Below are 14,797 nucleotides of genomic sequence, written 5' to 3' on the forward strand. Positions count from 1 at the left end.
ATGGACCTGAGCCTACGGTTTTCGATGGGCTGGATGAAAAGGCAAGGCATGCTGGATGTGGCCCGCAGGCCGTAGTTTGGAGACTTGTGGTGTAGAGCAATCAGTGCAGGCTTTTCTGTGCTGACAATGGCACATGACGGCAGTAGCTGACAATCTGACCTGGCCTCTGAAATCCTGCTGATGTGGCTGGATAGTGAGCCAGCAAAAGATAATTAAAGACAAGGAAAACCCAAGTGATGTCTTCTAGCCATGCCCACATCAGTCTTGCTTAGATGTGAGCATCCTGTCACTCTGATTGCTTTTCAGTGACAACAGCTGAAGAGTGCAAACTCTACTACTTCCATTCAAAACCACCAGATGTCATGTTGTTCATCATTTAACATAAAAATCTGGAAAAGGTCACAAAAGTCTTTGAGTCAAGCTTCACTCTTCACCTGTGATCCAACCTGAAAATGTTCCCCAGGAGTTTCCTATATGAGTCATTCATGAATCCAGTGGATATCCTAAAGTATAACTATGCAACAACATTCCATACCAAACTCACTAATAACAACTGATTGTGAGAGAGGAGTAACACTTTTCTTAACAGCAAAAGGTGGTGGCTTGAGTGAGATGAGAAGAGCAACATCTTGGGGTTAGATGTTCAAACCATTTGATGACATAAGAGAAGGGTTTTCATTACTAAAGGAGGTAGTGACAGCTGTCTGTCTGACATTATGGGTGGCCACCAGACGTGACCTGACCTCTTGTACCAGCAACAGCACACCTCGATATATCAGTTGCTGGGAAACATATGTAAGAGCTCCTGCCCTCACATCCAGCTTCTAGACTTCCTGAGGGCACCAAAAGGATCCAGCATCCCTCTTATGGTCTTAAAAATAATTGTTTCTTCATAATAGTGAAATTCTGCATTCCTATGAGATTCTGCATTCAGTAGCCTTAAATACAGCCTTCCTGAGATTTAAAAGTTCTGCTCCCTTTAAGGCCACTAACAATGGCCAAAATCCTGTTTCTTAGCATAGTAAGTTGCACTAGAGTTGGACCCACTGAATCGGTGAGGATTTAATGAATCATCTCCTTCATAAGTTCCATTGATCCAAATGGGTCTACTCTATGTTTAAAACAGTCACAGTTAGAGCAGGCCAGTTAGAGAGGCTCTATATATTTTATTTTAAACCCCTTCTTTGTTCTAAAATTGCTGCTAAAATTTCAGTGTATTTTTCCACACAGGTGTTTTTACAAAAATATCCAAGTACAGAAGGCTGCGAAATTGTGCTCCTGACAGATGGAGAAGATAAAACCATAAGCTCTTGCTTTACTAATGTTGCAAACAGTGGCTCTGTAATTCACACCATAGCTTTGGGTCCAAGTGCTGCCAAAGAACTAGAAATGCTGGCAGACATGACAGGTGAGTAAACAGAACATCTCAAGTCTTGTAAGAAGCTTTCGTGCTATGTGGCAGCTAGTAGCTACTGGGGATTGTCTAGATAGTTAAGTTGCTACAATGTTCAGTCAAAGCAGTGATTAAATGACATGAAACAAAACAAAAATGCTTTCATTGCGTTAAGTATGCCTCTAATTTCAATAAAAGAGAGAACAAAGGTATAAATATTAAAACATGGCTGTGACATATGCCTTGAGGTGCAATGGATCAACTGCAGTACTGCAGTCAAGGCTACATATGGTTCCCAGCAAATCCCCCCCCCCCTTTTTGTGGTAGATACCAACTCTTTTTATTCATCCTAGCTTTCATCCCAGCAATACATAATTAATTTATTATCTGTTGTATTTCTTTTAATTCCTGTTTTGAAAACTTAACTCATTGAAAACAAAAAAAGTTTGTTAATATTTTCATTTTGCAAAGCACAATCCTGCCAAACCAGAATAATTTCAATCTTTTATAGTTCTCTAATCTATCATTTATTCCTTTCTTTATTCTTTCCAAATTTGTTTTCTTCAAATCATGTGTGTTTTTGTGACGTCTACACCCAAATATGTAATACTCTCAATCACTTTGAATTTAAACTTTTACTTCATTTTTTCTGTTCCCTCTCTAGAATAATTGTATAACGTCATTTCAGATTTTTTTCCAGTTCATTAAGAATCCACTTAATTCCCCAAATATCCTTAGGCATGTTTGGATTTTATCTATAGCTCTTGACAGGGACTTTACAGATAAGGGGGTGCCCTTTCTTTTGCCCCAGCCGAGGTTTATTCAATTCAGGTACCAGTAATCAGACACCAGTAATCAGACAGACAATAGAATTGAGAGTATTAAAGTAAAGAAAATTGTATTGTAGCAATATTGTAGCAGTAGTAATACTGTACATACAGAGTTGTCCTTTCTTCAGTCCTTTGGTCATGCACGTTACAGCATTCAATGTCAGTACATTTACCATAGCATAAATCCAGTCTGTAGTAATATTCTGCTTCATAAATCAATCCTGCAGAGTAGCTCCTTCTTCTCTCCATTTGACACCCCCCCCACAGTGTTCTGAGGCTTTTAGCTTTATTGCCCCTTGCGGCCAATTAGAGATTAGCTTCTACAGCCTTCTCTAGCATTTTATTTCCACAGCTGTATTAAATCTAACTGGTAAGCTTGTTGCTAGCACAGCTGTAGTATTTGATCAGACTCTTTCTACAAACTTTCTACAAACTGATTATCAATTCCTACAGGGATGTTCTAGACCTGACAGCTCTTCCTAGATTTTTTATCATCAACAAAGTGTTATCTGCAAATAGACTTATTTTAGTTTTCTGCTGAAATATAATCCCCTTTATTAAATCATCTCTTATGGCACAAGCCAATACTTCCATTATAAAAGCAAACAATTTTGGAGATAGAGGGCATCCTTGTCTTGTTCCTCGACTTTTATTACAACTGTGACACCATAATTTACTATTACTGTTGCCTTATTTCCTGAATATAATTGATGAATAACATTTCTAAATCTTGTTCCAACTCCTATTTCATCTTGTTCCAACTCCCAGTTCATCCCATTTCACCAGTCCGTTTCCGGACCCAATTCAAACTGCTGGTCATTATCTATAAAGTGGTATACAGCTTGGGTCCAGGCTACCTGAAGGACCGTATCTCCCCATATGCACCTTCTCGGTGATTAAGATCAGCAGAGGAGACCCTCCTCTTGGTCCATTGCCAGCACAAGCACAGCTGATGGGGACACGGGAGAGGGTCTTCTCTGTGGCAGCCCCCAGACTATGGAACGCTCTCCCTCAGGAGATCAGGATGGCCCCTTCCCTTTTATCCTTCTGAAAAAAAGCTAAAGACCCATCTCTTCAGGCAGGCGTTTAACAAGTACAACTGAATCTCTGAACTCCATGTCAGCAGAAATTTTAATCTTTTTTTGTTTCATGTTTTAATCTTTTAATTGTATTTTAAACCATATATTGTTTAATTTATCTTTTAAAAATTAACTTATTATGTTTTTAAATTTTGTGAATTTTAATGTTGTGAGCCGCTTTGGGTCCCTTGTTGGGTGAAATGCGGCGGCATCATCATCATATCTTCAGCATTGGCTATTCTACACAATCAAAAGCTTTGCAAATATCTAGTCCTAACCTAACTGTTTTTAAGTTATTTTTATTGATAAAATAATTTTTATTTAAAGCTCTCCTAACCAAATTAGATATTTGTCTTCCTTCTATGAAACCACACTGATCATTTTTCATATATTTAGCTACAAGTTCACTAATTCTGCTTGCCAAGATTGCTACAATCTGTACAATCTTAATTTAGCTTCAATATTAAAATTATCACAGACTGTTTCCATGGAGATATTTCTTCTCCATCTAATATTTTATTGAATAATATTTCCTTTATTGGCACCAGTATGCTCTAAAATTTTTTATAATACTTGACACTCAATTCATCTATTCCTGCAGCTGTGCCCACTTTCAATCTATTCATTACTTCTAGGATCTCATCTTCTGTTATTTCTCATTCCATTCTATCTCTTTCCTCATCTTGGATTTTATCACTTATATTTTTATATAGGTATTAATCTCATGTAATGATATATTTTTCCCAGTATATAATTTTTCAATTTTTTTAAAAAAAATCATTAATTTTCCTTTCATTATATTATACAATTCACTCTTCTTATTCCTTATTGCACCAATTATATATATTGCTTTTTAAAGTCTGAGTGGCCTAGCCAATATTTTTGAATTCTTATTACTATTTTTTAAAATTATCTTTTTATATTTTAAAATCATTGTATTTTTTCAAAGAAACAAAAAACAAACAACCTACATATCCTGATCAAATCACAGCTGTTTGTCACACTGAGCTTCTGGATGCACAACTGCACAACCTCACTTATATGCACTAGTACAAAATACAGAAATTTATTTCATTTTATTTCCATAGGCACATTGTTCTAAGCATTCTTCTACTCATGTTTCAGGAGGCTTGAAATTTTCTGCTACAGATCGTTTGGATTCTAATGGCCTCATAGACGTTTTCAGTGCAATTCCATCAGGAAGTGGAAACACCAGTCAACAATCTATTCAGGTCAGCTCTTCAAAGATTTGGGAGGAAGCAGAGGTCACTGTAGTAGTTGTTAGTAGTAGCAGCAGCGGAGCAGTAACTATACATTTTGGCAGCAGGGGCAAACCGCACCATTTCTCCTCTGCTTTGTGCTAATGCATGGACAAGAACTCCCACAAAGGAAAAGAAAGAACAGGATGGGTTGCCCACAAGGAAAGGGAAGGGAAGGGGAGGGAAGGAAGGAAGGAAAAGAAATGCAGCTTAAAGGGAATAAATATATGAACAAATAATAATGATAAATGAATTTAATGCAGAAAAACATTAGTTGTAGCAGCATGCAGGCACTGCATTTGGAGAGCATTCACAACTGCTCCCACCTATTTAAATGGAGGTGGTCTACATCTTCCTGTGTTTAGCTGTAAGGCATTAAAGGGTACCAGTTTTAGCATCATTAGACTATCAAGATCTTGAAACAAAGTAGCCCTCCTTATGGCTGTACTAAAATTTATGAATATCTGGGAATGACATAATTTTCATCCTTTGGAATATTAAATGTATAAATTAGTAGGGCATCTTGTAGATAATACCTGTTTACTCTCTTAAGGAAATGACCACAGGTGTATGCCGAGCTTAATATTTAATTTTTCTGTTATAGTAAAATATTCTTAATTTCCCCCCTAACAGCTGGAAAGTAAAGGAGAAAGCATCAATCCCAACCAGTGGCTGGATGGTATTGTATCTATTGATAAAACTGTGGGAAATGATACTTTCTTTGTAGTTACATGGAGTCTGAGCACATATCCACCGGGAATTTTCCTAACGGATCCAAAAGGGAGAAGATACACACAGGCCAACTTTGTCATTGACAAGACCAATATCCGAACAGCTCGACTCCAGATTCCTGGAACCGCATTGGTAAAGTCCACGGTTCTCTTTAGATTTATATAGATAACTGTAGAGGCACGAGGAAAGTGTCTATAGGTAAATGGCTGCCTTATGGAGCCACTGGAACTGCAGCTATGCTGACCAAGTGTTGTGTCACTGCAGCCAAAATTGCATGATAATTATACAGTTAAGGAGGAGTATTTATTCCAGAAGTTCTATATACAGCTTTTCAAATTCTAACACATTGATTTGCAGGCAGGAAATTGGGTGTATTCAATTCTGAACACCCACTCAACAGCTCAGGTCATATCAGTCACAGCCACCACCCGAGCAGCATCTGCATCTGTGCCTCCAGTGATGGTGAAGTCCTACGTCAGCAAAGACACCAATAGTTATCCTAGCCCAATTATCATTTATGCGGAGGTCAGCCAAGGATTTTTGCCAGTGATTGGTGCAAATGTCACAGCAGCGGTTGAATCAGCATCTGGACAAACTGAGGAGTTAGAGCTTCTTGATGATGGTTGGGGTAAGACTTTTTAAAAGTATCTGAGGTGGTTCTGTGTTTTTTCCAGTTAGGATGGGCCACCAGAAAGTGGTTCCAGATTAAATCAGGCCTAAATTCTTTCTAGAAGCAAAAATGACTACAACACTTTTGGGCACAGCTTAAGAAGATAAGACTCACTGGAAAAGACAATAATGCCAAGATAAGTTGAAGGCAGCAGGAAAGGAAGAAGACCAAATATGAGATGGATTGATTTGACAAAGGAAGTGATGGCCTTGAGTTTGCAAGACCTGAGCAGGGCTGTTAATGACAGGACTTTTGGGAGATCACAAATTCACAGTGTTGCTGTTAAGTCAGATCAGAAATTTGTACCATATAAAAGAAGAGCCTTTTTAATTGGAGATGTTGGGGTGTTAGTCCCTGCACATGTAAAATACAGTATGTGCTCATTCACAGATCTGTGATTCTTCCTCTTCTACTTAGACTATTTATTTATTTATTTATTTATTTATTTATTTATTTATTTATTTATTTATTTATTTATTTATTTATTTATTTATTTATTTATTTATTTATTTAACTAATAATAGCATGGATGGGATTTTCAGATTTCTTTGACCATCAGCTCCACAGTACAGTAGTCCATCTGTCAAGCAGAACTCTCAGACACTTAAACGTGTCTTACTTGGGAGAAAGGCCTTAACTGGAAACCTCTGAGGCTGAGGTAGACCTAGCTCCTCCAGGATTCCTGTTTCTGCCTCAGTTTCTGAACAGGAAGCTAGAACACTCACACTACATGGACAAGTATGCTAATCAGTCACACTGTTCCAAATGAAAGGAAAAATGCACACAATTGTTTTAATGCTATGTTTAATTAAGTTTTTTTAAAAAACAATACTATGACTTACTGTGATTTTTAACTGTACTGTATTTGTTTCATATGTTACTTTGGATCGCATGGCTCCCATATATGTGGTGAAAGATGCCTGGGACTGCAGGAAACAGGGCTTGTCAAGCATGCACCAGTAGAAGATTTGTTGTAGATGCTAATTCTCAGTATTTATGTCTTCAGGTGCTGATATTATAATGTATGATGGGATCTACTCAAGATATTTTGTAGCGTTCAAAGAAAATGGTAGATACAACATTAAAGTGCGTATCCAGGGTCAAAATGAGACTGTCAGACGTACCCGCAGACAGAGCCTGTCTCTTTATATACCAGGTTATGTAGAAAATGGTAAGGATTAATAATAAAACAACATCACTTTCTGATCAAAATGTGGGAGAGTATGAGTAAAGAGTCAGGTTAAGAATTCTCAAAAGTGTCAAAGAAGTGTCTTTAAAGAAATGGAGGCTTCTCCTGGCTCTTCTCCCTACCATTGCCTTTGTTAGGTCTTAATTCCATACATAGGTTGAGAAAAGATTCATGTATACATATACTGTATAAACATATCTGCACATTGGTCTTATTGTATCTCCTACAATACTCGAATCAGCTGTGCACCTGCTACCCCAGCAGGCTAATAGAATGTGCTAGAGACCAAAGTGTATCCCGAATCATACAAAAGATTTCAAATAATATTTTGGCAACCTTCTTTGAGCCTAAAATCTTCATCAAGGTCCTTTTGTTTTGTCACAGTGATGCAAGACAACCACCTGTAATACAAGACTATTATATTGTTATATGCTGTCAAGATATTTCTGACCAATGACAGCCCTAATAGGGTTCTAGAAGTATATAACAGATATTTGTGGAGTGATTTACAATTGTCACATACACACCCATAAGTTTCCATGGCAAAGTGATGATTTGAATATATTCTATTTGAGGATTTTCAAATATTTTACCCACTACAATATACTGCACATGAGGATATTTACGAAGCAATGTGTGATACAGTACTGATTGTCCTTGACAGAGCCACATGATCTCACTGCCTATATAGTTGTCATAAAGGTAAAGGTTCCCCTTGACATTTAGTCCAGTCATGTCTGACTCTAGGGCGTGGTGCTCATCCCCGTTTCCAAGGCATAGAGCCAGCATTAGTCTGAAGACAGTTTCCGTGGTCACGTGGCCAGCGCGACTAGACACGGAACGCCGTTACCTTTTCCACCGAGGTGGTACCTGTTTATCTACTCACATTTTTACATGCTTTTGAACTGTTAGGTTGGTAGGAGCTGGGACAAGCGACGGGAGCTCACTCCGTCGTGTTGATTCGATCTTACGACTGCTGGTCTTCTGATCTTGCAGCACAGAGGCTTCTGCAGTTTAACCCACAGCGCCACCACATCCCTTTGTCATAGATGCATGTTTTTCTAAAGTTCCTGGCAAGCCTTAATATTTTTGCTATTGACAAGTATGCAGGTTGAACAAGGGAGGAAATTCACATCTCAGTAAAAGAATGAATATTTTCACAAGTTCCAGCTGAGTTCTCTGACCCCCAGCCTGTCTTTTCTCAGGGTGATATTGACCGCTCCAGATTACAGCTGGCATGAGAAGTCTGTGCCCTACAGATGTAATTCATCATCCCTGACCATTGGCGGTGAGGGCTGAGGCTGACAGGAGTTGGACTCCAAAATTGTCCAGAGGGAAACAGGTTCCCCACTCCTAGATTGCCCAGGCAACTTGAATTACATCATCAACCAGCAGGGAGGAGGTGGCGAAAGAGAGATGCCCTCTCCCAGAATCATCTTGGAATAGACACCTTAATCATGCAACAGTTTGGGGTAGAGTGAGGCTGCATTTGAAAGGGCATTTTCTGCAAAACATTCCAAATAGAATAACAAGGTTGTATGGGTACCTCCTGCAGTCCGGTGGTTCTCAAACCTGGGTCCCCAGATGTTCTTGGACTGCAGCTCCCAGCACAGCAAGTGGTGAAGGCTTCTGGGAACCGCAGCCGAAGAACGTATGAGGACCCCAGTTTGAGAACCACTGCTGTAGTCATTCAGAGCAAATCTATACTCATAAAAATAGTAAGTATCTGAAAACCAAAAAAATTACTGCCTGAAAGACAATAAATCAGAGTCCCAGTGTAATAGAGAGGGGGAGATGTTGTCATTTATGCTGCTGCGTTGTTTCAAAACCATTTTCTCATAGGTGAAATAAAAATGAATGCACTCAGACCTGAAGTGAGTGAGGAAGAAATCCAAGCAGACATAGAAGATTTCAGCAGAACCACGTCAGGTGGTTCTTTTGCAATGTCAGGGGTACCTGCTGGAAATCTGAAGGATGTCTTCCCGCCCTGTGCAATCACTGACCTTGAGGTAGAACCAGTTGATGAGGGTGAATTCCTTTTATCTTGGACTGCTCCAGGAGATGATTATGATTCAGGAAAAGGTAAGAGAATTCTGCCTCAAGGACAAGTGCCTCAGTCATCAAAACAACGGGGTGTCTTTTCTGAAGAATTAAGGAGAAAGACAGCCACTAGTTTTATTTACACTGGGAATTCTTTCCTTTAAATTTCCTGGAGTAGCATCACTCTGTTCTTATGGAGCAAGGCTTACAATTTCCCTAAGTAGGTCTACTATTGCTGGTATTTTCTTGGATTTCAGGATATGGTAAGATGCATTTCATCACACCTCTAAGTTGCCAAAAAGTCCTTATTTGTAATGGCTGTTATTGTTGCCTGCAATGTACTTTGGAAACTAGCATATAGTTTCCAGAGTTCTAGTTTGGGTAGGGCATTATCTTACCCAGAAGCACATACAGGAAGACTTTACATACATAAATATCTTTGATCTTGTCATTCCCAAGTGAAGAAATGACTGGAGACATCATGGAGTGAACTCTAGACTCAGAGAAAGATTTACTGGAAAGGACAAAAGGGACTTCCCTCACCACTGCAGGAGTATACTGGATACCTTGCAGTTGTGGCCAGGTATATATTGGAGCCACAAAACGCAGCATCCACACCATAATTGAAGAACATGAGAGACACTGCAGACTAAAACAACTGGAAAAATCAGCAGTAGCTGAACATGCCCTAAAAAAAGCTGGACATTAAATTCTATTTCAAAACATAGAAGTACTGGACAATACCAGCAATCATTATGTTAGACTGCACAGGGAAGTCACTGAAATCCACAAAAAGAATTCAACAAAAAGAAGAAGGTTTAAAACTCAACAAAACCTGGCTCCCAGCACTGAAAAATACAGCCTGGAAAAGGTCAACAAACTCTACCAAAACACAAGGATCAGGGATCACTGCACACAAAAGACCAGCTAACAACACCCATCAATCACAGTGACAGATAATCTCTCCCCCTTATCTCAACAATACACCCACAACAAAAAAAAACACTGATCACCACAATCACCCATCTCCTGAAAAGGACAAAAACCACAGCTATAAATACTCAACTATCCAAACAAACTGCATCAGAGCACAAAGTTCTGACTCCTGTCCTCTGAAGATGCCAGGCATAGAGACTGGCGAAACGTTAGGAAGAACAACCTTAAGAACACGACCAAAGAGCCTGAAAAACCCACAGCAACCATTTACTGGAAACCTTTAGACTGATGATACAAAAAATTAAGATAAGCGGTACACAGCAAGGATAGAAAAAGTAACAGGAGACTGTTTGCATACCAGTGATTGATGTGGTGGTGGTGGTGGGAATCTAGTGGCTGACAGATCACCTCAAAAATCATAGTCCAGAAACATGTATTACAGAATATTTTCTGTCACACAATGAAAACAACCCTATTTTTAATTTTAACATCTAAGAAACATTTATATTTGGAAAGAGAAAACTGTGCACATGAATTTTTATTTCATTCTTTACTTATTATACATGAAGCATAGTTAGTTGGGGTTTTTTTTGCCTAATTGTTTGTAGCATTTATAACACAAATAATCATGAATTGTTCATTGACTCTTAAAGAAAAAACCTAGTCCTCCTGGTTTCTGTTTTGGATGAAGATGTCTTTGGTCCTTAAAGTGCTTCTATTACAGGGAAGAAAGGGTTTGCTTTTGCTATACCTGGTTTAGCTTTGGACTCCTAGACAGAGAATCTGCAACTACAGCATAAGTGGAACAGAAGTACTAAAAGAATCCTCCAGCCATAGAGGTTAGCAGCCAGTTTTGTTGGCTTCTCCATAGAATCTAAAAGACATCATGTCCTTCTGCTCAAACAGCAACATGCTTGAAATGGGCAGGCTCTGTTGTATCGCTCTTAGTTTCAAATCATAGTTGAATACATCTATTCTAATACACATATGTTGTCTTTTTTTGTTTGTTTGTTTTGCAGCTGAAAGATATGAAATCAAAATGAGTGAAAGCCTCTTGGAATTAAGATATAACTTTACTAATGCCACTTCCCTGAATACATCTAATTTGATACCTGAAATTGCTGGGGTCAAACAATACTTCCAGTATAAGCCTGAAAATGTCACAAAAGAAAATGACACCATACTCTACTTTGCCATTCGTGCCATTGATAACAGCAACAACATTGGACAAGCATCTAATATAGCAAGGGCTGTTCTTCTTGCGACGTTGCCCACTACCCCTAGTCCAGCCACAAGTGACCACCACACTACATTTCCTGCTGAAACTAATGATGCTCATAATGGGTTAAATACTGTTGCCATAGTTCTAATTATAGTGTGCGTTGCTGCAGTTATTATCTGTGCTATTGTTGGCATAACAGTATGCCTTTTATGCAAGAAAAAAACCCGGACATTATGAAACAGGAATGTGATAACACTGCTAGTTATGACTATGGACAAAATGGCTTCCCATGTAATAGTGAATGAGCATCCACATATTTGTGGTTGAAATACCTGTGACAGCACAAAATCCATGTATTTAAAATTGTATCTGCTCTGATCATGTACAAAGTAAAAGCAAGATCTATTTCATTGTAAGATGTGTAACAACGGTTGCCAAATCCACCTACACTTGTGGTACAGCTCCTCCCATTCTGTTCATTCAGATACACTTCTCTTTTACCCATTTCCCGCTCTGACAGAGTGAAGAAGAGGGCTGAAAGGTGTGCCCACAGGTTAGGAAAGCCAGGTCCCAGGAATGTAGCAAACTCTGTGTGGCAGAACAGCTTGTGTTCAGACTTCTTCACTATTGGCCATCCTCAGTAGCTATACTGCAACCATTATAAAAGAATCCCTAATTCTGCCTTCAGTAGATGTGCATAGTTATAGGAAAAAACATTTTTTAAAGAAATAAACATATATTTAGTTCAGGCAAGTATTAGTATATTCAATATGTCTATTCAGTTATCTACATTCCTTATATAATAAGAGAGCAATAATTATTAATGCTGTTTTTTGAACTACTGCTTAGCATGTTGCTCAATTTTACTCTCTACTGTATCAAAAGCCAATTTCTTTGCCAGACTCTACTTAACTCATAAGAAGGAGCTCAATGGTCAGTCTGTACTCGCTTGGCCCCAATGGTGACTGGGACTGGGTAGCTCTGCCCTTTTCTTTGGATGCTCTAGGCTCAGCTCTTCACTCACTTAGGGGCCTGTGGCTTTCTTGAGGGCTCCTTTTAATGGAGTCATCACCTCCATATCCTATGCAGACCACCACTTCAATAATTTGCGTTCAAATCCTAGGGCTCACCACTAGCTGCTTTCTTCTGTCCCACAGATCAAAGTTCTCTGTTGTAGGGACTTTGCACTGCCTAGTCTCTTCATCTGCCATCTCCTCTCTTTGGCTTTAATCACAGTGTTTTAGGCACCTTGAAAAATATTTGCAACTCTCCAGTCAGAATTGTACAATATGGATCCTCCCTGTCAGTACAAACCTGCCTAATAAACACTTGGTCCTACCAGTTAACAACCAAACAGCTACTACCCAGAAACAGTTTATCCCTCTACCAAACACCAAAGTTCTCCTATAGTTGCTTAACTTTCTCAGTACATATTTCTGCTGCAGTTCACATGAGTATATATACACAATACACTCCTTTTGGGGGGCATGCATTAGGGCCCGTTTTTATATCTGGAATTAATTAAATGGGTCCAGCACTGTTACATCTTCAAGAACATTGAAGTCTCCTTGGTTTTAACTCTCAGTATATCTCACAAAGGATGACTCCCTGGGAAACAAAGGACATTGAATTCAGATTGTGTTGCTTGGCTTCACAACTGGGTAGATAGTTGTTGTTGGGGATTTCTAAAAGAACTGAGATATAGAAAAGGAAAATTATTGGTTCACTTTGTACACTTCTTATTGTTCATTTTTATAGGCTTTAAAATTCAAATAAATGAAACTAATCTCAAAACTGTTTTCTTTTTTGTGCTCATCTACTGGAATGGTAGCTATTCTGGACTACCATAAAATGTACTGTTTACCCAGAGAGCAGAATTACATTTTATATTATATCAGTCTTCTTAAAACAAAAAAGAGCCTCCTGTTCATGAGTATGAGATACCATGACTGTATTCCATGGGGGTGGGGGTGGGGAGACCAGTGATATCCATACTTAGAAAGTGTTTCTGTGTTCTATGCGCTGTCTCTGACTTATGGTAACCCTAACAAGGCTTTCACATTAAATGAGATATTTCAGGAGTGGTTTTATCATTGCCAACTTCCAATGACTCCATGGCCAAGTGGAGATTCGAATCTAGGTCTCCTGATTCTTAGTCCGTCACTCAACCCACCACACTACACTGAGTACCACACTTAGAAATTAGGGAAGGTTATTTCACAGCATTTTTAAAAGTTTAGATTTTTGACCTGGGAAGCTGCAGAGCAACATACATCATATTTTGCCTTATTCTATGACTAACTGGTGCAGCAACAGCTAGTATTCTTTCACTCTACAGTGACTAGGTTTCTTCCTTGCCATTTGTATTTCTGGTGCCTGCTGCATCTCAGAAAGAAAGAAGCAAGAGGGAATGCAGATCAGTCTGGAAACAAAGCACAAGAAGATACAACATGAAACATGATTATAAAGAGCATGGTTCAGATTTCTCTCCATCCTTCACAATGTGAAGAGCCTCGTGGCGCAGTGGTTAAAACGCTGTACTGCAGCTAAAACTGTGCTCACGACCTGGGGTTCAAATCCCAGGTAGCGGCTCAAGGTTGACTCAGCCTTCCATCCTTCCGAGGTCGGTAAAATGAGTACCCAGCTTGCGGGGGGGCAATGTGTAGCCTGTATAATTAAAAATTGTAAACCGCCCGGAGAGTGCTTGTAGTGCTATGGGGCGGTATATAAGTCCAATAAAATAAATAAATAAATAAATAAATAAATGTTCATTGGTCAATCCTAAAGGAGCCCACTTCAATTATGGACTTTGCGTCCTCAAAAGCATATCGCACACACATTGCAACAACAGATCGCCATTCTGAAATTAGGCGTCGAGAAGCCATTGATGTATTTCAATGCCCATCCTTTGTCATTCATTATATTTTGGTGGTACCACTCTCAGGGCTACCCTACCCTTAGGCAGTGTGAAGCACACACCTCAGGCTGATATCAGTTGTCATAAAAGGGCATGGAAAAAAATAGCTTTTGCATTTGTATTGTTAAGAACGGGGAATAAATTCCTGGGATTTTCTGTCTTATACTTCAAATAGTTATTGTCAGTATTGTGCACCTTGATTTAGATGAACGTGGGCAGCCTTTTACGGCCATGTCTTGAGGTCAGTCCTGATCATCTTTTAGCATTCCTGACTCACACTGTTACATTGCAGTCTCACCTGGGAGTGTATCCTTGCTCAGGGGAGGTTTACTTCAATACATTTCTCCTCTTTGAACCATTCTGTTTATTCAGTGTTTAGCCAGTTTGGAACTGAGCAAATTAAACTAATCCTTTGTTCACTCACTGTAGATACAGTTTAAAAATGTAACTAGTTCATCAGGAAAAAGCGTTGCAGTTTCATTTTCATCTTTCTACGGTATATAGGAAAATTAGCATGCACGTCTGTGGAA

General features: G+C 39.0%; 1 protein-coding gene across 1 annotated transcript in view; it reads left to right on the forward strand.

Annotated features, from left to right (window-relative positions):
- CLCA4 (chloride channel accessory 4) overlaps window positions 1-13,240 on the forward strand; it is a 32,574-nt gene extending 19,334 nt beyond the window's left edge. Inside the window, exons 9-15 of the mRNA XM_072997900.2 lie at window positions 1,231-1,408; window positions 4,428-4,534; window positions 5,195-5,425; window positions 5,651-5,921; window positions 6,970-7,134; window positions 8,995-9,234; window positions 11,148-13,240. Of these exons, the coding sequence (XP_072854001.2) occupies window positions 1,231-1,408; window positions 4,428-4,534; window positions 5,195-5,425; window positions 5,651-5,921; window positions 6,970-7,134; window positions 8,995-9,234; window positions 11,148-11,587 (1,632 nt within the window). The 3' untranslated portion in view covers window positions 11,588-13,240. The remainder of the gene's footprint in view (window positions 1-1,230; window positions 1,409-4,427; window positions 4,535-5,194; window positions 5,426-5,650; window positions 5,922-6,969; window positions 7,135-8,994; window positions 9,235-11,147) is intronic.
- Window positions 13,241-14,797: the final 1,557 nt, after the last annotated feature.

This window comes from Pogona vitticeps, chromosome 4 (assembly GCF_051106095.1).
Source record: "Pogona vitticeps strain Pit_001003342236 chromosome 4, PviZW2.1, whole genome shotgun sequence".
Taxonomy (NCBI): Eukaryota; Metazoa; Chordata; class Lepidosauria; order Squamata; family Agamidae; genus Pogona; species Pogona vitticeps.